The following is a 22,907-nucleotide window of genomic DNA, read 5'->3' as shown; positions in this document are numbered from 1 at the left end:
TAATCTCCTTTTCTTTCTGTGTGACTACTTTTGACAACGTCCTGCTATTTATAATGCACCCGGTTGATTCTGTCGTAAGTTGAAATTGATCTCCTATCTGATTTGCTACTTTTGACGACGTCCTTCCACAGTCCCACGTCCAGATTAAAAAAAAAAAGTTTTTTACTAGTAATGCATCTTTACATCATCGTTGGCTCAGCGCTCATAACCTACACACACAAACACACACACACACACACACACACACACACACACACACACACAGAGAAAGAGAGAAATAGAAAGAGAAAGAGAGAGAGAGAGAGAGAGAGAGTAAGAGACAAAAGTATGGCACTGACAATTTAGATTTTCATAGTTGGTGCACACATTAACGAAAATATAAACAAAAATCAAAGAAGCATGGTTTGTACGTTTAATTATGGACAACTTATGACCTGAAACGGTAAATTTGCTTCTCTGTTTCGTAACTTACTGTTTTCTAAACTGTGGGAATACATAAACCAGCTATAATTTAATACTGACTGAGGAATTTTCACCTGGTCAGTACTCCTTGAATATATACCATCTGAGCTTTATTCCATACACCCTTCCATAGAACTTAATTGACCTCATGTACTTTCAAATCGTTTTCCTCAAATATTCACACGCTATTCCTTAGCATTTCTCCGTAGCCACACTCTTACACTATTTAAACTCTTTCGCGCTTTCTCTTGACTGAATTACACGGACAATGTTTTCTCTTTGCCCTTAGCATTAAAATTTCCACATAGTAAATTTACATGCATCAGGTACCGTAAATAACAACACAATGCGGTAAGTATGACAAGAAAAACAACCTCCCAAAGAAGAATTCTGCCTCATCCTGACCCGTTGTTGTTGAAGTGTCGCACAGCGGGAGCGTCTTTATTTGCAGGAACCAAGGCAACTGCGGCAGCTGCTTCGCATTCTCCGCAGCCGGCATGCTGGAGGCTCGCACCCGCATCCAGACCAACAACACGCAGCGGCCCGTCTTCTCGCCGCAGGACGTGGTCAGCTGCAGCCCTCTCGACCAGGGCTGCTCCGGAGGTTTCTCCTACCTCGTTGCTGGCAGATATGGCAAGGTACATCATACTCACCGGTTTATTACCGGTCCTCAAATGATGAATGTCACTTCACACTGATCCTTGGCTGAACACTAACAATACCAAAAGTGGCAGCGCCTTAGGGCAGTGTTTCCCATATATTCTGGGACCAGAATGAATTTTCACTGTGCAGTTGTGTGTGCACTGATTTTAAATTTCCTAGTAGATTAAAACTCTAGGCTGCACCTGGGCTTGAGCCTGGGACCTTTGCCTTTCACGGGAATATGTGAGAGCTACCCTAGCACGATTCACGACTCACCCTGCAAGCACAACTCACAACCCACCCTCACAGCTGTACTTCCACCAGTACCTGTTCTCCGACCTCCTAAATTCCACAGGAGTTCTCCTGATAACCTTGTAAAGCTAGTACTCCTAGAAGAAAGAAATGTCTCGGGTTCGATCTGAAACACATTTTTAATCCGCCAGGAAGTTTCAGTCTGAGACCACTACCTCAGACATTGGCCAGTACTCTTGTTGAGAGAGCACTCACGAAGTGCTGTCTTGCACACCAGATGTCCGTTTCTTCAAGATGGCAACGCAACCACAAATGACAGTATTAATAAAAATTACCACATTCATTCAAGGCACTATGCAGGGTGATTCTTATTAAAGTTTAAAAATCCCAGAAGCGATGTAGAAACACTGAGATGAGTAATTTGTTATAAGAAACTTGGTGTTGCAAATGACGGTAAATACTCCAAAAGCGGATGACAAACGTTGAACATGGAACGTCACCAGATGACGTACTTCGCCGCATGTACAGCAGTTTGGCCTATCGATGTTACTCTCGCCGATAGCGGGACAGTACTATGCATTGTTCCACTAGGGTACTCTGTACTCATTCTTGCATTGTCCGATGCGATACGGCAGTGCTGGTGGTAATACAGTACTACGATGAACCGGTGTAAATTTACGAAAACAGAGTAGTCTAGTGGAGCGATGTCTAACACTGCCCCCTACCAGCGAGAGTAAGATCGACACGCCCAACCGCTGCACATGCGACGAGGTACGTCATCTGGTGACGTACATAGTCAACATTTGTCATCCACTTCTGGGGTATTTCCCGCCATTTGCGACCCCATGTGTTTGACAGCAAACTGATATGAAACTCGAGGGTAATCACTAACAGAAAAAATGAAATAAGCATATGGCATCGTTGGCCGAGAGGCCTCATCCGGGGAAGTTCTGCCGCGAAGAGCGAGTCTTCAGTCGACGCTACATTGGGCGACTTGCGCGCCAGTGATGGGGATGAAATGATGATGAGCACAACACAACACCCAGTCCCCGAACAGAGAAAATCTCCAATCCAGTCAGGAATCGAACCCGGGCCCGCTTGCATGGGAGACGAGCACGTAACCACCCAGCTAAGCAGGCTGACACAATTAATTGAATCTGGAGGTAACTGCTGAGCACTTCATCTCACTGGAGTCACAATTCAACTTGCTATCGTGGAGACGTGCAGTTTCCTAAATACGCTTGAGCAACCTGTTGCTTGCCCTACTCTATTTTCCTAAATGTGACTGGCGTAAGAAAAGAATGCAGTGATTTTGGCGCTGCATGTCTGTGTGGCGCCCTCTGCGAGCCTGACCGTAAACGTGTTACTGTTACGCTGTTGATGTCTACTGGGTAGACAATCTGGAAGACCTGGCTGTAATGGCAGGGGGATTAAGCCCTAGGGTGCAGAATCCCCCCTCCCACGCCCCTCTGCCTAGGGAAAAGATGGCGGTTCAAGAAAATGGTTCAAATAGCTCTTAGCACTATGGGACTTAACATCTGAGGTCATCAGCTCCCAGACTTAGAACCACTTAAACCTAACTAAACTAAGGACATCACACACACCCATGCCTGAGGCAGGATTCGAACCTGCGACCGCAGCAGCCACGTTGTTCCGTACTGAAGCGCCTAGAACCGCTCGGCCACCGCGGCGGGCAAAGATGGCGGACCCATATCGATGTCGTGGGTAACAGCCTCAATGAGTGGGTCAGTGGGATGAGGTCTTGCAGTCGGCAAACATCGACCTGCATCGAGATGGTTTCGAAGACAGTAGTCCTGTCCCTGTCCATCGAAATGTGGCCATAAGGTGGAGAAGACGCTGGCTGAGGCTGTCGTGGGTCGCCCAGGTCGAGATACGAACGGAGAGCATCTGGAAAAGAAAATGTGAGATGTTTTCCGCATCTTGGAAGTAGCTAATTGAGGTGCTCTCTGGTAAAGGCCTGATTGTCAGACATGGAGTGACCCAACAGCTTGGTTATTCGAGATGGCGCCCAGCATTGCTTGCCTAAGTAAAATAAAGAGGCAAATAACCTATGAAGTAGTTTGAACTTGGGTAGATGCCAAGCTGTCTGTGGATCACTCTAGCCGACAAGCTTTACAACTTTACAATAGACAGCAGTATCCTTTGGGTGGGCCATGTAACTCTCCATCTGGTTTCTCTACAGACGCAATTGGTTTAGCCATTGGCTATTGCTGTTTGGTCCATTGACACCTTCTTCCTGTAGTAGTTGGAATTCAAAGTTTATCCTTCAAGACAAAGGGAATGTTTTGCACTCTGAACAATTTTGGTATTGCTGAACACTTCAGCGTAATACATGCTCCATACTCCCTGACAGAGGTAGTTTTGCTGCCTAAGGTAGCTGCGAACCTGCGTACGAGGCACATAAGGTATGTATGAGGTACTACAGCCAGTAGTTGATTGGCTGAGTCGTGCTCTTCCAGTCCCAAATTTGCGAATAGGCTGAGAGCAAGAATATTACTAGCGCCCTGCTACTTGACCACTAACAGCTTTGCTGACGTTGTTGTATCCTTGCAACGTACATTAGTACAGAACTGGTGGCAGACTGATATGCAATCATTGTTCTAACTGGTCAACTGACTCTGAGACGTGGTGAGCTTAACTGTTCATAAGATTGTCAATTGAGAATTGTGGATGAAGGACCTGTATTAGTATGGAAAACGACAAGGATGCAGTTGACTGCTACGCCACTACTTGAAATTTTTGTGGACCATAGCAAAACTACGTTTACCTGAAAGAAATTATAAACGAACCCACTCGTCAGTACGACATATCTGATGTGGAGAATTACACACTTAGGCCTTGTGGCGTTTCTTGTATACACTTTGAGAAAATAACAGTCATCACACTGGTGCATTATAAAATAACGAAGACAAGAGCGTAACTTCGTGGAAACTTGTTTTCTTGCTTTACCTAGAGAGCAGCTGGCTTTGTCCGGACCGTCACGTGAGCTGGGGTGATGTGACCGCTCTGGGTTGCGGCGTTGTGTAGTAGTTTGAAATACGGTATGATCGAGAGATACTGCAATGCCACGGACAACGTCACTGTTTGTTAAAAAGCGCAGATGAACGGTAAACAAGCCGTATAACCTCAATAAATCATTTATCAGAATTTTGTCGGCTGGATGCTGTAGAATCATGTCCCACCGTAATGAATACAGGTATGATTGCTTACACTTCTCACTGAGACACTGGAATTTACAAATCGCACCTTAACCAATGTAATTGGACTAACCACTCACAGAAACTTTGTCCGTTTTCTTAACTCAATCGAAGAGAAAAAATATGTATATTCGCACTACATGTATTTGGGAATCATTGTAATCTGTTTGCTCTCTTTCAACTGAACGTTTATTAATTCACTAGGCTCTACCTCCGGATTAAGCTTTTGGATGAGAATGTACACATCATCACCAACATATGCATGGGGAAAGGCTCTTTGTTGCATTTCACCTGTGATTTTGTGCTGCGTAGTGTAGCTCCAATCTGTCCACGTAGTTGAGCCATGGCTGCAACTTCTTGTCGAAACTGGGAAACGGCGGAAATGGCATTCTCATCGCTTGGGCTAGGTTGGCTTTCGGGTGGGACAATTTTGCCAAGATAAACTCCTGTGTCCTTTGCGCATTTTGCAGCAGGAATATTAATTACATTGCTATATCCAGTTTCAGAGTTACAAAACTGAAACAGGAAAGCGTTTGATTAGAACAAATACAAGACATTGGTAGGAAGACCAAAATATTCACTGAGAATAGTTCAAAAATATTCTCTGTGCGAAGTAACCACAACTTCAATGTGAATTGTCACTCAAGTAAATTATCAATTTGTGAGGGCAGTCACATTGCACCCCAAATAAAATTCAATTTCTCCATAGTCGCTACGCAAGTGCAAATGATTGTATTAACAAACTTTACCAAGTTTATTCAACGCACAGTATATAGTTCGAGTCGTATGGGTAGAATATATATACAATACACGAGTTCACTAAAGATCACTTAGCCGGCCGGAGTGACCGAGCGGTTCTTGGCGCTTCAGTCTGGAACCGCGCGACCGCTACGGTCGCAGGTTCGAATCCTGCCTCGGGCATGGATGTGTGTGATGTCCTTAAGTTAGTTAGGTTTAAGTAGTTCTAAGTTCTAGGGGACTAATGACCTCAGCTGTTAAGTCCCATAGTGCTCAGAGACATTTGAACCTTTTCTTTTTTTTTTTGACGAAAGTCATGGGATAGCGATATCCACATATACAGATGGTGGCAGTATCGCGTACACAAGGTATGACAGAGCAGAGCATTGGCGGAGCTGCCATTTGTACTTAGGGCCCGGGTTCGATTCCCGGCTGGGTCGGAGATTTTCTCCGCTTAGGAACTGGGTGTTGTGTTGTCCTAATCATCATCATTTCATTCCCATGGACGGGCAATTCGCCGAAGTGTGGTCATATCGAAAGACTTACCCCCGACGAAGGGCCTACCCGACGGGAGACCCTAGTCACATGACATTTACATTTTTAGCAAACGACATCACCTGCAACGCTTGTCCTGGGCTTGTAACCATATCGGTTGGACTCTAGACACTGGAAAATCGTGGCCTGGTCAGATGAGTCCTGATTTCAGTTGGTCAGAGCTAATGATAAGTTTCGAATATGGCATAGGTGTCACGAAGCCATGGACTCAAGTTGACACAAGGCACTGTGCAAGCTGGTGGTGGCTCCATAATGGAGTGGGCAGTGCTTACACGGAATGGACTGATCATAGACTGGAGACGGTTGTGTTCGGTTACTTGGAGACCGTTTTCAACCATTCACGGACTTCCCAAACAACGTTGGAATTTTTATGGATGGAAAGGAAAGGAAATATGTAGTAAGTTCGTATGGGACCAGACTGCCGAGGTCATCGGTCACTACTTACTCTAAATTAAACTAAGGGCAACACACACACACACAGCCATGCCCGAGGGAGGACTCGAACCTCCGCCGGGGGGAGCCGCGCGAACCATGGCAAGACGCCTAAGACCTTGCAGCTACCCCGCGCGGATTATATGGATGAGAATGCAACATGTCACCATGCCACAATTGTTCGCGATTGGTTTGAACAACATTCTGGGCAATTAGAGCGAATGATTTGGCCTGCCAAGTCGCCCGATATGGGACATAATCGAGAGGTCGTTTTGTGCACAGATTCTTGCATCGACAACACGTTCGTAGTTGGCTATACCTGCAGCATGCCTCAATATTTCTGCAGAGGACTTGCAACGACTTGTGCAGTCCCTCTCCTGTCGAGCTGCTGCACTACTTCGGGCAAAACGAGGACTGACACGATATTGAGAGTTATCCCATGACTTTTGTCACCCCAGTGTGTGTGCTAATATATGTTCTTGAGATAAGAACTATTGCTGACATTTTGATAACGTTTATTAAAAAACGGTCAACACATAATTACATATGAAATCGAGCAGGAGTTTTGTTGGTGTTTTGGCACGAACAAAAATATTGAAACTGCCTGACAATACTTTCTGTTCTCCATAAATTAATAGTTTACAGTAGGTGAATTACATGTTTACTAAGCATAGTTAATTACTACCACATAAAAATGTATTTGTGCACTGGATATTTAGTCATCCGATTGATCAAATTGCTGAAAAAATATTTCATCTTAAATTTCATTACTTCACTTAGCATCTTGCTTCTTTCTTGATCTTATTTGCATATATTGTATTTATAATTTCTCCACGAGGTCCATGGACTAGGCTTTTAAATCGTGTGTGAAGCAGCTGTATGGTGCCACGATATTTGAAGTTATGGCCTGTCTTTAGGATGTCGGTTGTCTAACAGATTTATCGCCTTTACCTGGCCTAAAATGATGTTGTTTGTGCACTAAGATTTTAGCTGCCGTAATTACGTTAATATGTTTTTTTCTCCTTCGTGCAGGATTACGGTCTCGTGGAGGAGTCGTGCAGCCCATATGTCGGCAGCAACACGGAATGTTCCACTAACGTCACCTGTACGCGTCACTACTCGTCCGCCTACGAATTCATCGGGGGTGAGCAATCCTTTTTGTATATACGCAGACTGTACAAGCTACCTTATCGTCTCTGGCGGAGGGTATTTTGTGTACCTCTGCCTTTTATGAAGTGTCTCGTTTTACTGCATCATTAGCAACGCACAGGATATTATTCGTAACATTTCTCTCATGGAGACTACACGTGCCTGACACGCTGAGGCCAGATGGAACCTGCGGCTGTTCAGATTTCCAGCGGGATGTCTATGTTCAGATTTTTCTTTCTTTCTCTAAACAATTTAAGGCAATTGCAGGGATTGTTCCTTTGAAAAGGTCAGTGTCCTGATTTTCTTCCAGATCATTCTTCAGTCTGGCATGTGCTTCGGCGTTAAATCGTCCGTCGTCTGTGGAAGTGAGTGGACGGGAGAAAAATGAAAAAGAAGAGGATCGAAACGATTGAAAAGTGTTACAGAAGGACGCTGAAAAGTAGTGAGAAAAGATGTGGGTCTCCTCAGAATCGGTGAGGAAAGCAATGACTAGGGCGAGGGATAAGACGAGGAATAACAGAAATGAGAATAACGAGAAACTTAAATGTAACCGTAGGCTTCCGCGGCCGTTGTCAATGTCAATAAAATTCTTCTGGGTTAGAGACCGCATTGTCATTTATAAAATTTCAACGTTTCGGCGTCTGTTGCAAGACGCCTTCCTCAGGGTGTGTTGCTAACTGCTGAATGCACGCAAGTGTGGGTACATATATACTATGGAAGAGTGTTGTGATTGGATGTGAGGATGAGGAGGAAGGGTACTAGGAGTTCATTTTATTGGCGTTTGCATTGCAGCAGACATTTTTATGCAAGCATTCGAAGAAACAGCACTCCTGTCCGCGCCATTACGCCCGGAATGCTGGCTACGATACGTGGATGACACCTTTGTTATCTGGCCACACGGAGAAGAAGAGCTTCAGAACTTCCACGAATATCTTAACCAGCAGCAGAGCAAAATTCATTTTACCATGGAGATTGAAAAGAACGGGGTATTGCCTTTTCTCGACGTAGAAGTTTATCGTAAGCCAGACGGGAAGCTTGGACACAGAGTTTACAGGAAGCCCACCAACACGGACAGGTACCTGCATGCCTCCTCCCACCACCATCCTATGCAAAAGAATTCGGCCCTGCGAACTTTAACTAAGAGAGCCTACAGGATCAGCGATAAATACAACCTGCAAGCTGAACTGCAGAACCTCAGGACCATTTTTGGAGCTAATGGCTACGGCATGAGGCTGATACGCAAAACCATGGCGCCGAAGGAGGAGGGCAACAGGGAAATACAGAACGAAGCACAGAACACCGCCGTGCTACCGTATGTACAAGGGGTTACTGAACGTCTGGGCAAAATTCTCCGTCGGGCAGGTATTAAGCCGATTTTTCGTAGCAACAACAAAATAAAAGACATTCTGGGCTCGACAAAAGATACAATTGACAAGTTTCATGCCGCCGGAGTTTATGAAATCGAGTGTGAATGTGGACTGGTGTATGTAGGTGAGACTGGGCGTCCAATAAGCACGAGGCTAACTGAACATGAGAGATATATCCGCCTCAAACAATATAGCAAATCAGCGGTGTCAGAACATCATGAGCAGTGCAGGATGAATATCGAATTTCGAGAGGCCCGAGTACTGGCGAAACAGCCGTTTAGTTTGAGGAGGAAGATTAGAGAGGCTATAGAAATAGCCAAGCGACCCGATAATATGAATAGAGAAGACGGGTACAGACTTCTGCTGTGACAGCTTTGCGGAAGGACAGCTCGCGCAAAGCAACAGGCGTGCGGTAGGCCACAGAGGAGGATGGTACACAGAGCGCTGACGCGGCCTAGTCGATACTAGGCAGTTAGTAAACAACGCTACGCTGCAGTCGCCGCTAAGTCTCCTATTCGCCGATTTCCACCAATGGCAGGCAGTAAAGGAAACTCCAATGGAAAACGCCCATTTCCGCCAATAACGAGATGCAATGCAAACGCCAATAAAATGAACTCCTAGTACCCTTCCTCCTCATCCTCACATCCAATCACAACACTCTTCCATAGTATATATGTACCCACACTTGCGTGCATTCAGCAGTTAGCAACCCACCCTGAGGAAGGCGTCTTGCAACAGACGCCGAAACGTTGGAATTTTATATATGACAATGCGGTCTCTAACCCAGAAGAATTTTATTGACATTGACAACGAGAAACTTATCAAAATTGGGGTCCACGAAGTAGACGAGGTGAAGAAATTATACTAGCTTGGAAACAAAGTAGCTCGTGATGGGCGAACCAAGGAAGACATAGAAGGCAGAATAGCACAGTCAAAGATGGCATTCCTTATAGAGTAATCCAGGAATATCAAACATTGACCTTAATTTTAGGAAGAAATTTCTGAAAACGTACTTTTGGAGCACAGCAACGTATAGATGTGAATCATGGACTGTGGAAAAATAAGAAAGGAAAATAACTGAAGCATTTGAGATGTGCTGTAGAAATATGTTGAAAATTAGATGAAATGATAACAAATCGGTATATTATCTGGACAACTGGCGAGGAGAGAAACATTTGAAAAAAATTAATAATAAAAAGGGGCAGAGTGATACGGTATGTGGTAAGTAATCAATGAATAACTTGCATGGTACTAGAGATCTGTAGGCAGAAACTGGAATATATACAGCATACAATAGACAGTGTTGGATATAGGTGCTGCTCCGAGATGAAGAGACTGACACAGGGGTGGAAACCACGGCGGGCCGCATCAAAGCACTCATAAGGGTGAGAGGGACGATGGTGGGGAGCGGTGGTTGCCACACGGGTTTTTATCATCTGCTTGTGACGAGCTCCGGATAAAATCCCTGACATGTCCTCAGTTTCATAATGTACTGTGTGGTGCCATGTGACGTTGTTAATATTCGTCCAACTCGACGGCTCGAGTAGTACTACAGAAGTAGCCTTTGTGCGAGAAAAGCGTTTTCCACTCTGTCCCATTCATTTCGGCAGCCATACAAAAGAATATAAATCAGGCGCTACACTGCAAAAGTACCCAGCCGTTTACAAAACAGACGCACTATGTTGAGGAAAGAGTGAGAAACTGTCTTCCAGTCTGCAGGATAGTAATAATGACCATTCAGTACAAGACGCTTCAATACATTTCTATTTTACGACAATATTTTTTGCATGAATGAAGATAGAAACTTGCTTAAATTTTGACTTGTGGATCGAAAGTAGAAGTTTATCTTGGCACCAGTTGCAAGTTTCCGTTCACAGTGTTGTTGGTAGGGCCTCTCTGGCTCAAATAACTTGTTTCCTCACTTCTCCTTTAGCCAGTGTGCTTAGCTTAGATATGTAGATAACAGAGCAACAAAAGGTGCTTTGCGTTCTTCGTTTACACAGGTCCGATTCAGTTGTAGCTGTGGTGCATTATTTTGGAAGCGAGTACAGCAGTGCACCTCCTACAGTTCAAAGCATTCAGCGATAGCTTCATCAGCTTCAAGACACTGGTTGTTTGTGAAAGGGCAAAACTACAGGTTGCCTCTTCGTGCACATTCAAGATGTGGAGCGCACTGAAAAGAGTTTTCAGGGCATTATACAGTAGTGTACTTGTCGTTCCGGTCGAGAATTAACCATTCACCATGTTGCAGCCTGATGTGTTTCGCGGTAGCGTATATTTTTCAGGCCCTATAAGCCCCTGAGGGATCTATACAAGGGCGATGTACTTGAGGACAATTTTATGGAAATGGAAGAGGATGTAGATGAAGATGAAATGGGAGATACGATACTGCATGAAGAGTTTGACAGAGCACTGAAAGACCTGAGCCGAAACAAGGCCCCCGGAGTAGACAACATTCCATTGGAACTACTGACGGCCTTGGGAGAGCCAGTCCTGACAAAACTCTATCATCTGGTGAGCAAGATGTATGAAACAGGCTAAATACCCTCAGACTTCAAGAAGAATATAATAATTCCAATCCCAAAGAAAGCAGGTGTTGACAGATGTGAAAATTACAGAACAATCAGTTTAATAACCCACAGCTGCAAAATACTAACACGAATTCTTTACAGACGAATGGAAAAACTAGTAGAAGCCGACCTCGGGGAAGATCAGTTTAGATTCCGTAGAAATACTGGAACACGTGAGGCAATACTGACCTTACGACTTATCTTAGAAGAAAGATTAAGGAAAGGCAAACCTACGTTTCTAGCATTTGTAGACTTAGAGAGAGCTTTTGACAGTGTTGACTGGAACACTCTCTTTCAAATTCTAAAGGTGGCAGGGGTAAAATACAGGGAGCGAAAGGCTATTTACAATTTGTACAGAAACCAGATGGCAGTTATAAGAGTCGAGGGACACGAAAGGGAAGCAGTGGTTGGGAAGGGAGTACGACAGGGTTGTAGCCTTTCCCCGATGTTATTCAATCTGTATATTGAGCAAGCAGTAAAGGAAACAAAAGAAAAATTCGGAGTAGGTATGAAAATCCATGGAGAAGAAATAAAAACTTTGAGGTTCGTCAATGACATTGTAATTCTGTCAGAGACAACAAAGGACTTGGAAGAGCCGTTGAATGGAATGGACGGTGTCTTGAAAGGAGGGTATAAGATGAACATCAACAAAAGCAAAACGAGGATCTTGGAATTAAATCGGGTGATACAGAGGGAATTAGATTAGGAAATGAGACACTTAAAGTAGTAAAGGAGGATGGTCGAAGTAGAGAGGATATAAAATGTAGACTGACAATGGCAAGGAAAGCGTTTCTAAAGAAGAGAAATTTGTTAACATCGAGTATAGATTTAAGTGTCAGGAAGTCATTTCTGAAAGTATTTGTATGGAGTGTAGCCATCTATGGAAGTGAAACACGGATGATAAATAGCTTGGACAAGAAGGGAATAGAAGCTTTCGAAATGTGGTGCTACAGAAGAATGCTGAAGATTAGATGGGTAGATCACATAACTAATGAGGAAGTGTTGAATCGGATTGGGGAAAAGAGAAGTTTGTGGCACAACTTGACCAGAAGAAGGGATCGGTTAGTAGCACATGTTCTGAGGCATCAAGGGATCACCAATTTAGTATTGGAGTGCAGCGTGGAGGGTAAAAATCGTAGAGGGAGACCAAGTGACGAATACACTAAGCAGATTCAGAAGGATGTAGGTTGCAGTAGGTACTGGGTGATGAAGAAGGTTGCACGGGATAGAGTAGCAAGGAGAGCTGCATCAAACCAGTCTCAGGACTGAAGACCACAACAACAACAGGTTGTGTTTTGGGGATTCATTCCTGGCGTGGAGTGTACTCTAGCAATATTCCATGGTTGTTTTGAAAATAAAATCTTTGGAGTCCTATTGTGAAATTGCTGAACCGCTTTCCGAGCTGTGTGATTTGAAAGTAAGCCCCCACTACTGTCCTCTATTCTGACAGAACCTAAGGCATCTAACTCATTTCTTTTAACAGGGGTAATTCAACCTTACCTACACAGTCACAGAGAAGTAGATGAGGCGTGATGACAGATTAACGTCAGAAGGGAATAGCATAACTCTACTGAAATGATAATCGACTACAGACTACTTAAATAGAAGTAATTTGAAATGAAAACACAATTATGTTATCAATGAAACACACACAAGGTGAAAAAGGTACTGTGACAAAAGTGCCGTAATACAAGAAAGTGATTACAGCTCCCAGTCAGTCAAGAAGAACTACACGCATAAATGATTAGAGAAAACTTGCAAAAGGAACAAATGAAACATGTAATTGAGGATGAGCAAAAGAGATACTGTAAAACGATGGTACACGGCAGCAGAACGAAGTAGGGTACCCTAGCAGCAACATCGCGACGACAGTGGTCCAGTTAAGGTCTCAAACACGAGTGGCCATCATAATTTCGTATGGTTTGATTGTCATAACTAGCGGACAGCAGGACCATGCATTGATTCTCCGACTAATCAGTAGCATTAGAGCGACATCTTCCCGGTTGTAGCACTCCGTGAAATCGCCTTCACATGGCATCTGAACTGGATACATATGGTCTGGAGGCTGACTGTACGAGCCATGAATATACGCCTTGATGGCGGACGAAGACGGGTCCTAGTAAGGTAGAGCTATTGCTGTAAGAGTTATTTAACGACTCGCGTTTCGGAGAAAACGACCGATGCGCGAAAGGCCACACTTTTATAGCCAACCCAAGAGTGCTAATTCGCACAGTTTTGGGTAGGCTGCAAAGTTAGGTTAGCTAGCTAGCATTTTCCTCCTCTAAAGGTCAGGATCGCTTCTCTGGTACCTCTCTAGTGTATCTATGTGCAAATTACTGTTCAAAGTGGGGACAGAGAAGAGGTCCCTCACAATGGAAAACGCCAGCTTGGCGAAAACTGCCAAGTTCTGATTTCATAGCAATCAGAACCAGTCAAATGTGTGGGCCACTAGCTGAGCGTCCAGCGTTGCCCAGCTATGTATTTATTCGCATCTTATGTGAGTCCATGCCCTAGTTCCCATTCTCTCTGTCTATCTCTTCGTCCTACTGTCTTTCCGTTTCTTCTCACTCAATATGTGCACCTCCTGCATCCCCACTCTCTGTCCATCTTTTCCTGTCCCTCTCTGCCCATCTGGTACTTTCCCTTGTGTACTTCTGCTCCTCCTCCCTCTATCCATCCCCTCTTTCCGCCTCTGTATCCATTTCCTGCTCTGCTTTCTATTTCCTCCTCTCCCCCATAAGTCCATCTCCCCCCTTCCCCCCCACAGTACATCTGCTACTTTGTCCACCCCATGGTTCCTCTCTAAATCCATGTTCTCCTTCCCCATCCAAATCCATCTCCTCCCCTCTCTCTCTGTCCATCTTTTCCTCACCGCTGTCCCCGTCCATCTTCCTCTTCCCACACTCTGTTCATTTAATCCTTACCCTCTCTCTACTCACATCCAGCCTCACTATTCATCTCCTACTACCTTTGTCTCTGTCCATCTGTCCCTTTTTCCTGTGGCTTTCCAGTGTACGCACATGTCACATATACTTCACTTATTTTTAACACATTTCACATGTATTTGTACACATATTTCACCTGTATCTCTAGCGAATTTCACCGTACAGTGACGTTTTGAAGCGACATTAACCTGCATACACATTTACGGCGTCATATCTCCTGAACTATATAACTTACAATGTTATAAACTTTGCAGGTACATTCAGTGGTATATGTGGATATTGTCTACCAAATATGTTGTGAATATAGAGTTAGTCGTAAAGAAGTAATAAATTAAAGCGTCATAAGTACGAAGATTAGATGGGTAGATCACATAACTAATGAGGAAGTATTGAATAGGATTGGGGAGAAGAGAAGTTTGTGGCACAACTTGACCAGAAGAAGGGATCGGTTGGTAGGACATGTTCTGAGGCATCAAGGGATCACCAATTTAGTATTGGAGGGCAGCGTAGATGGTAAAAATCGTAGAGGGAGACCAAGAGATGACTACACTAAGCAGATTAAGAAGGATGTAGGTTGCAGTGGGTTCTGGGGGATGAAGAAGCTGGCACAGGATAGAGTAGCACGGAGAGCTGCATCAAACCAGTCTCACGACTGAAGACTACAACAACAACATGTTCATTTAGTGTTATTTGTAAATACTGTTCGAAACTTATGTTGCAAATAGAGTTAGTAGTAAAGAAGCAATCCATTGAACGGTTATGCCTGATGGGTGCGTTTTACTACCCGGACAGCGATAGACATTTTACCTTTCACCATTTTGTGGGGGATGTGAGTGATAAAAAGTCTCCTGAAGGTTTGAACTTACGTGTAAAGTTTGTTGCAACTCACTAACAGCTTTCAGTCTCAAATACTGGATGAATGTAGTCTGGTAATTTGCACATCGTGAGCTAGGCTTCTTTTTCATCCCAGTCACCCACCCTTTTAAGTGGTGGGTGGTTCTTACATCCACATCGGTTCTTTCCAGAAAGATTTATGTGTACCAAGATAGACTGCAATGGATCCATTGGTTTAGGAGATATGGTACATACATACATAAATACATCTGCTTTTATAAGATGTGTGAAGACTGTTTGGTATCTCTTGTCCGCCCTCGCAACAGATATACACTCCTGGAAATTGAAATAAGAACACCGTGAATTCATTGTCCCAGGAAGGGGAAACTTTATTGACACATTCCTGGGGTCAGATACATCACATGATCACACTGACAGAACCGCAGGCACATAGACACAGGCAACAGAGCATGCACAATGTCGGCACTAGTACAGTGTATATCCACCTTTCGCAGCAATGCAGGCTGCTATTCTCCCATGGAGACGATCGTAGAGATGCTGGATGTAGTCCTGTGGAACGGCTTGCCAAGCCATTTCCACCTGGCGCCTCAGTTGGACCAGCGTTCGTGCTGGACGTGCAGACCGCGTGAGACGACGCTTCATCCAGTCCCAAACATGCTCAATGGGGGACAGATCCGGAGATCTTGCTGGCCAGGGTAGTTGACTTACACCTTCTAGAGCACGTTGGGTGGCACGGGATACATGCGGACGTGCATTGTCCTGTTGGAACAGCAAACTCCCTTGGCGGTCTAGGAATGGTAGAACGATGGGTTGGATGACGGTTTGGATGTACCGTGCACTATTCAGTATCCCCTCGACGATCACCAGAGGTGTACGGCCAGTGTAGGAGATCGCTCCCCACACCATGATGCCGGGTGTTGGCCCTGTGTGCCTCGGTCGTATGCAGTCCTGATTGTGGCGCTCACCTGCACGGCGGCAAACACGCATACGACCATCATTGGCACCAAGGCAGAAGCGACTCTCATCGCTGAAGACGACACGTCTCCATTCGTCCCTCCATTCACGCCTGTCGCGACACCACTGGAGGCGGGCTGCACGATGTTGGGGCGTGAGCGGAAGACGGCGTAACGGTGTGCGGGACCGTAGCCCAGCTTCATGGAGACGGTTGCGAATGGTCCTCGCCGATACCCCAGGAGCAAGAGTGTCCCTAATTTGCTGGGAAGTGGCGGTGCGGTCCCCTACGGCAGTGCGTAGGATCCTACGGTCTTGGCGTGCATCCGTGCGTCGCTGCGGTGCGGTCCCAGGTCGACGGGCACGTGCACCTTCCGCCGACCACTGGCGACAACATCGATGTACTGTGGAGACCTCACGCCCCACGTCCACCCGGCCTACCGCATGCCCACTATACGCCCTCGCTCAAAGTCCGTCAACTGCACATACGGTTCACGTACACGCTGTCGCGGCATGCTACCAGTGTTAAAGACTGCGATGGAGCTCCGTGCGCCACGGCAAACTGGCTGACACTGACGGCGGCGGTGCACAAATGCTGCGCAGCTAGCGCCATTCGACGGCCAACACCGCGGTTCCTGGTGTGTCCGCTGTGCCGTGCGTGTGATCATTGTTTGTACAGCCCTCTCGCAGTGTCCGGAGCAAGTATGGTGGGTCTGACACACCGGTGTCAATGTGTTCTTTTTTCCATTTCCAGGAGTGTATAATTGCAAATAAATTATAGTTAATATTAATTACTTTATATAGAAATATTTTTATAGCCTCAAAGGCTCGCTAAGATGTAATCTGTCCAATCCAGATACGACGACAACAGTTTGACATTGCTGGAGTGTGTCGCAACACACTACACATAAGTTAAAATCACCAAAAGTTACTGTTTTCATTCATATAGTAATTATGCTGTTGTGAAAGGGTATGAATATTTTTGAAACAGCCTGTATATTGTTCCGGAGAGTTTGGGGAACTGAGTTTATGGTTCGTTTGCAGGCTACTACGGTGGCTGTAACGAGGTGCTGATGCAGGAGGCGCTGATACAGAACGGTCCTCTCTCTGTCGACTTCATGGTCTACGACGACTTCCGGGCCTACACGAGTGGCGTCTATAAGCACGTCGAGTCCACCACCAGGTCTGACTTCAACCCTCTCGTGGTGAGTAGCTGACGTTGGCGCCCATACCCTATTAATGTCGCAATTAACTTTCTCTTTACAAAATATTTGTGAGGTAAGCTGGTACCGTCAGATTATAAAATAACGATTTTCTGCTATCAGTCAAGTCTTTCTTCTGATTTGTCTTTTGCACGAAGCATTTTTGGGCATGCTTTCCATTTCAAGTGCGTTTTTCGAGTGTGATGTAATTTGTTCGTTATGTTTTCGATGTGTAAGCTGCTGCATTATTCTGTTGCCTTTACTGTAATATACTGGGTGAACACTAATAAAACGACGAACTAGAGGGACGGATTTCTTTCATGCATCAGCGCCATCTGTTGGGCAACGACACATTTCCGATTACATATTCATAGGACCTTTTTCTCTCCATTTCCAGTCAGGAATTCGTACCTGCAGTCTGTCGGTTTTATTAATGTTCACCCTGTATAAACGAAAGCAATATTGTAAGTAATGATCGATCTTGATATAGAGTTCACGGTGAATTTGGGAAAAAGCTTTTATTTACGATTTTCTTGTAGTACACTTACAAATAAACTTATACATGCTAATCACATACAATTTACTGTGCACAGTATAGGTTCAGAAGAGCGGAGTACGAAAACAAAAGTCATATAGACATTTTTACATGTAGTCAACAGAGATAACGTTATAGAGATAATTAAATATTATTCTTTCTACACAGGGTGTTTTTCTCAATAATCTGGTAGTTTTTATACATAAAAGGAAACGTCCTGACTGCTAGACTCAGCCGGCCTGAATGGCCGAGTGGTTCTAGTCACTACAGTCTGGAAACGCCCCACCGCTTCGGTCGCAGGTTCGAATCCTGCCTCGGGCATGGATGTGTGTGATGTCCTTAGGTTAGTTAGGTTTAAGTAGTTCTAAGTTCTAGGGGACTGATGACCTCAGAAGTTAAGTCCCATTTTTGCTAGACTCATCATCGCACAGCCCGAACCGCTAAAGATAGAAACTTAAAATTTGGAGAGAACGTTGAACTTACACTGTGGGCATCGTTTAACATTAGAGTTTTCGAAATTCCACCCCTAAGTTGGTAAAACAGGGGATGAAAGGCTTTATGGAAGTATGTCGCTATTACGACAATTTTGAAGCTAGAAATCTGAAAATTGGTATTTGATTTCTCGGACAGAAATTATAAAAAATACGTTTCAGAATTTTTGGAAATTCAACCCCAAAGGTGGTGAAATTGTGGGAGATTTTTTTGAAAATAAATCACTATTAAATAACTACTAAGACATTTCTAAAGCTATATCTATGAGAAGTGATCTTTGAATTCTCGATTAGAAAAAAAAAATAAAACACATGACTCAAATTTCTGGAAATTCAGCCACTAATGGGGTGAAATAGGGGATGAAAAGATTTATAGAAATGTTTCATTAAGCATGCAGAATGGCTTTTTGGACAAAAGTACAGTCGAGAATGACAGTGATTCTCCCACTTTAATTAAAGTAATAAGTTTATAAGGAATGGCAATTTGTGAACAAAAAAAAGAAACTATTTAACAGTCACCACGACAAATCGGCTTCGTCAGAACTGCATAGAAAAGAAACGGACCTTCAATACAGTACTTTTTTAGTGTACCTAATACATAAGTGTAGAATAATTTTTGTTGTAATTAATATGCAAACTAATCATTCCCGACTACAAATGGGTATCAAGTTCAAATATGATTCAATGTACAGGAATATCAGCTTGAGTTGGGAGAATTCAGTACCACGTGTTTAACTTTATTGTATGACCTTTTTTTCCGTAGGTAACCAGTTTCAATAAATACATATCTAGGGGTAGGGTCTTATACACAAAATACTGTGTAATGGGTTAAACATGGAAATTTTGATGTAATTTTGATTTATTCAATGTTTTAGGATGGTTTCCATATGGCAACACCATGTGTATATCAACACACTTCCCACAAGACTCACTACACTTTCATTTACATACATGTGTAAAATGACTTAAGAAAGACACACAAATGTGCGTCTACACACATTTATGAATAGTTTTTGGTGAAAAACTGTTACTTTTCTGTTTTCTAAAAAATATTTTGTCGTATTATTCAACAAGTCGATGTCTCATTTCATCACTCAGTGTGAAATATCAAAAAACAGTTTTTATCTCCAGTGAAACATAAATGTACCTTGCATTTCAAATACTTCACACTCGCAATTCTATTGCATGATGGAACTTTGCACTTTCCTTTGATATCCGTAATAGGCAAGTGTCCTATGCCACCTAGCCCCATATCTTTTTCAGGTAATGCAGCTGTTGGTCCTTTCTTCTTCTTCGCCGTGTAGCTCTCTCAATGGAATTACTTATAGGTCTTCCTTGCTTTCTTGTCTCACTTTTCCCCTGGAACAACAAACCTCTACTTATGGCCTTCTTGAACTCTGCTAAAGCAAGCGTGCTTTTCCAATGCATTCCACTTGATAGTGAATCTGTTCTGTAAAGAAACCAAGCATTCACTACCACCAGGTCTAGAATATGAAAAAATATTCTGTGATAACATTTTTTGGATCGTATCTGGACCTGTACAATGCTAGAACTGAATCCACAGGATCTACACTCCAATGAACTGATAATACTTAACTACTACCCTGGGGCAAGGTACCTTGCCTGACTTCTTCAACTTCTTGTCAAATCTTTCCACTAAAGTCATTGGATTTGCTCCCACAAAATTGCTGAGTAATATCACAAATCTGTTGTCATGCCACTTTACAGCAGAAACTACATATTCCCCATGGAACACTGCCTTAATCTGTTGCACCTCTTTCAGACTCTTCATTTTCTTTTCAAAGTCGAACACACATCCCTTTACACGATTTGAAAGAACAGTGCCTAGGCTTTAGAGTCCTCTTTCTGTCAGTTTCATTTGCAGATCTAAATTGCAGAACCAGTTGTCAATAAATATTTTATAGTTTTTGTGCTCAGGTATTACACTAGCTAGCCTTAGCGCAACAATTGCACTGGCTCCAATGTCAGGAAGATGTTCATTTTGGTTAGTTCTGCCAATATACAGTTCCAAGTTGTATACTAAACCATTCACATCTGATAGTACAAATATTTTGTAGCCCCACCTCTTTGTTCTTTTTTTGATTGAATGACGCACTTTAAATGGTATAATCTGCTCATCAAGGCTGAAAATTCCGGCTTCAGAAGCACTTTACACATAGAAACAATGTGGTCAATAAGGCTTCTAATGTTGTGTATAGTATCATACCCTGGCTCTCCTTTGGGTATTGTTCTCAAATTATGAGCAAAATGTATGTTACTTTTTATTTGTTCAAAGCGATTTATACGCATTCTGTCAGCTACAATGGGAACACTAGTCTCAAGATTCCAGTAATCTCTAGTAGAAGGGAGTCTAATCACAGACATAAAGAACACCATTTCCAAATTTCTAATTCTTGTCTGTCAAGTTTCAGCCGTTTTGCAGAATTTTTTTGATTGGATAATCTGTTTGGGTCCTCAACAATAACGTCCAACATTTGGCTTTCCAAGAAACATAGGAAAATATTCCCACATGAGAAGGGATGTCAAGTGTAATAGACCATTCTGGGATGACTAGTACTTTCCGGCATTTCTTCCAACTACATGCATGTTTAGGCATTTTATTTGGTTTTGGAGCAGTATTTTCTGCTGCCGCTACAATGTCATTTTGGTGTAACGCATTGTTTTCGTCATGTTCTTCCTCTTCTTGTTACTTTTCCTCTTCTTCTTGTTCTCCTTCACTGTCATCATCAGTCTCAGAAACGACTATAGCCGAAGTTCCATGGGGACTATTACGTCCATCACTTTCATCCTTTGAATCATATGCAAATATTTCTTCACTGTCGGTGTTGCCCAATTCCGAATCGTCACTTTCTTCAGGAATATTCCTAATTGCCGCTGAATGTATGCCATCGTAGAAGCATGAAGCTGGAATTGATGCTACGTCTACAAAATAAAGGTAATAAACAGCATTGTACTGAATCCGCCCATGCTGAAAATGGTTATGTCTACATTGGCAAGATCATAGTGTTGCCGTATGGCAACAAACCGAAAATACTGAGTAATTATTTATCATTCAGTTACAGAGACGTCGGAACATTACATTTAAGAAGCATTTAATTCTACGTCTATGTAACTGTTCTATAATATTTTTCTCTTATGTTATACTTACGTCTAGATAGAGTGACGTCCATAAAACATCTTGAATCCTAATTCCTTTTATTTACTGCATTGTTAATATAGGTCACGTATTTACTTTCTATAGAAATTTCGAGTTATTTTTTGACAGTTGTCAAATGACAGATCGTTCCATTGATGCAATATGTTATCTAAGGTAGTCAGAGATAATTTTGTTGAGGGATGCAAAACAGGAGGTGAAAAATTGTTCTCCTATTACATTAAGAAATATGAAGGGTTTATTTCAATACTGGTACAAGCCCATTTTTGTTCATTCTGAGATACAGAGTCGTAAAGTTAAATGAGCACTGAAAAATCTGCAGTTGAGATACCAGAAATACTCAAGTATATATAGGGTATACCGCGGTAATTTCTTGAGGATTTCTGTATTAAGTTAATTTAAAGTACATAAAAATATTTTTTTGAAAGGCTGCTGAATTACATATGTAAGCCTGTCCTTAAATGCATTACTCAATATGCACAATGTTATGATTAGTTGATTCTATATTCTCTCCCTTATGATTTCGTTAACTAAGAATTTGGTAGGTTATTTTGTGATACCCCTTGGTAAGTTCGTGACATTACTTGAGTAATTTCATGATAATGCATTAATTAAATAATGAAAGCATTGAATTTCGATAAAATATTTTATTTTGACATTTTACGACATTGAGGCTTATTTATGATAATAACGATAAAGTGCTGACGAAGTGATGAGCAAAAACATTGAATTGAATTTACTGATTAAATGAAAGCCTCATTTTAGTCTTCATCAGGAAGACTTTGACATTTGTTGCAGATAAAAGCGTCCTCACTCTCTTCAAAAGTATGTTGACACTTCGAGTGGTACAACATTAAACAAAAACTACACTGAATCCATAGTGCCCCTAATTTTCTTCTTACGTCTTCTAAATAACTGTGACGGCAGGATCCACATTTATTGTCATTCTTCATCCTCTTCTTTGACACTTAAGAGGTGCTGGGTTGTGGATTTAATGTAACTTCCATTCGTGGCCTACCTATAAATCAATAAATTTCATTAAAATAAATAAACAACATCTTAAAGGAACAACTGTCAACTGTGTTAATGAAGCATGTGAGATAATATTTTAGAAAATGCATAGGCCTACTCTGGTTCTTTTGGGAGCTGCTTTTTAAATTGGAGTCAGACGTTTTGCCTTGCTATCTGTCTTTCTCCTCCGCTTCCGTTTGTTCCCATCATCCGTTAAGACAGGCAGAGCAAGAAGTTCATTCATCTCTGAACGATTTTCTGAATCATCTAATGCTGGTTCCAGACTGTCTTCTACAGGTTTGTCTGTCAGCTTTGATGTTGCTATTGCCTCATCAGTCACAGTGGCAGGATTAAATG

At 42.9% G+C, this 22,907-nt stretch overlaps 1 protein-coding gene across 2 annotated transcripts in view; it reads left to right on the top strand.

The window, feature by feature from the left end:
• The window catches only part of LOC126356193 (dipeptidyl peptidase 1-like), a 96,715-nt gene that overhangs the window by 70,114 nt on the left and 3,694 nt on the right, over positions 1-22,907 (top strand). For both annotated transcript variants that reach the window (XM_050006988.1, XM_050006979.1), the window contains exons 7-9: positions 914-1,100; positions 7,332-7,443; positions 17,181-17,341. In XM_050006988.1, the coding sequence (XP_049862945.1) occupies positions 914-1,100; positions 7,332-7,443; positions 17,181-17,341 (460 nt within the window). The remainder of the gene's footprint in view (positions 1-913; positions 1,101-7,331; positions 7,444-17,180; positions 17,342-22,907) is intronic.

The sequence above is a fragment of the Schistocerca gregaria genome, chromosome 1, assembly GCF_023897955.1.
Source record: "Schistocerca gregaria isolate iqSchGreg1 chromosome 1, iqSchGreg1.2, whole genome shotgun sequence".
Lineage (NCBI taxonomy): Eukaryota > Metazoa > Arthropoda > Insecta > Orthoptera > Acrididae > Schistocerca > Schistocerca gregaria.
The sequence above is the reverse complement of the archived record's forward strand: the minus strand, read 5'-3'. Positions and strand labels throughout refer to the sequence as shown.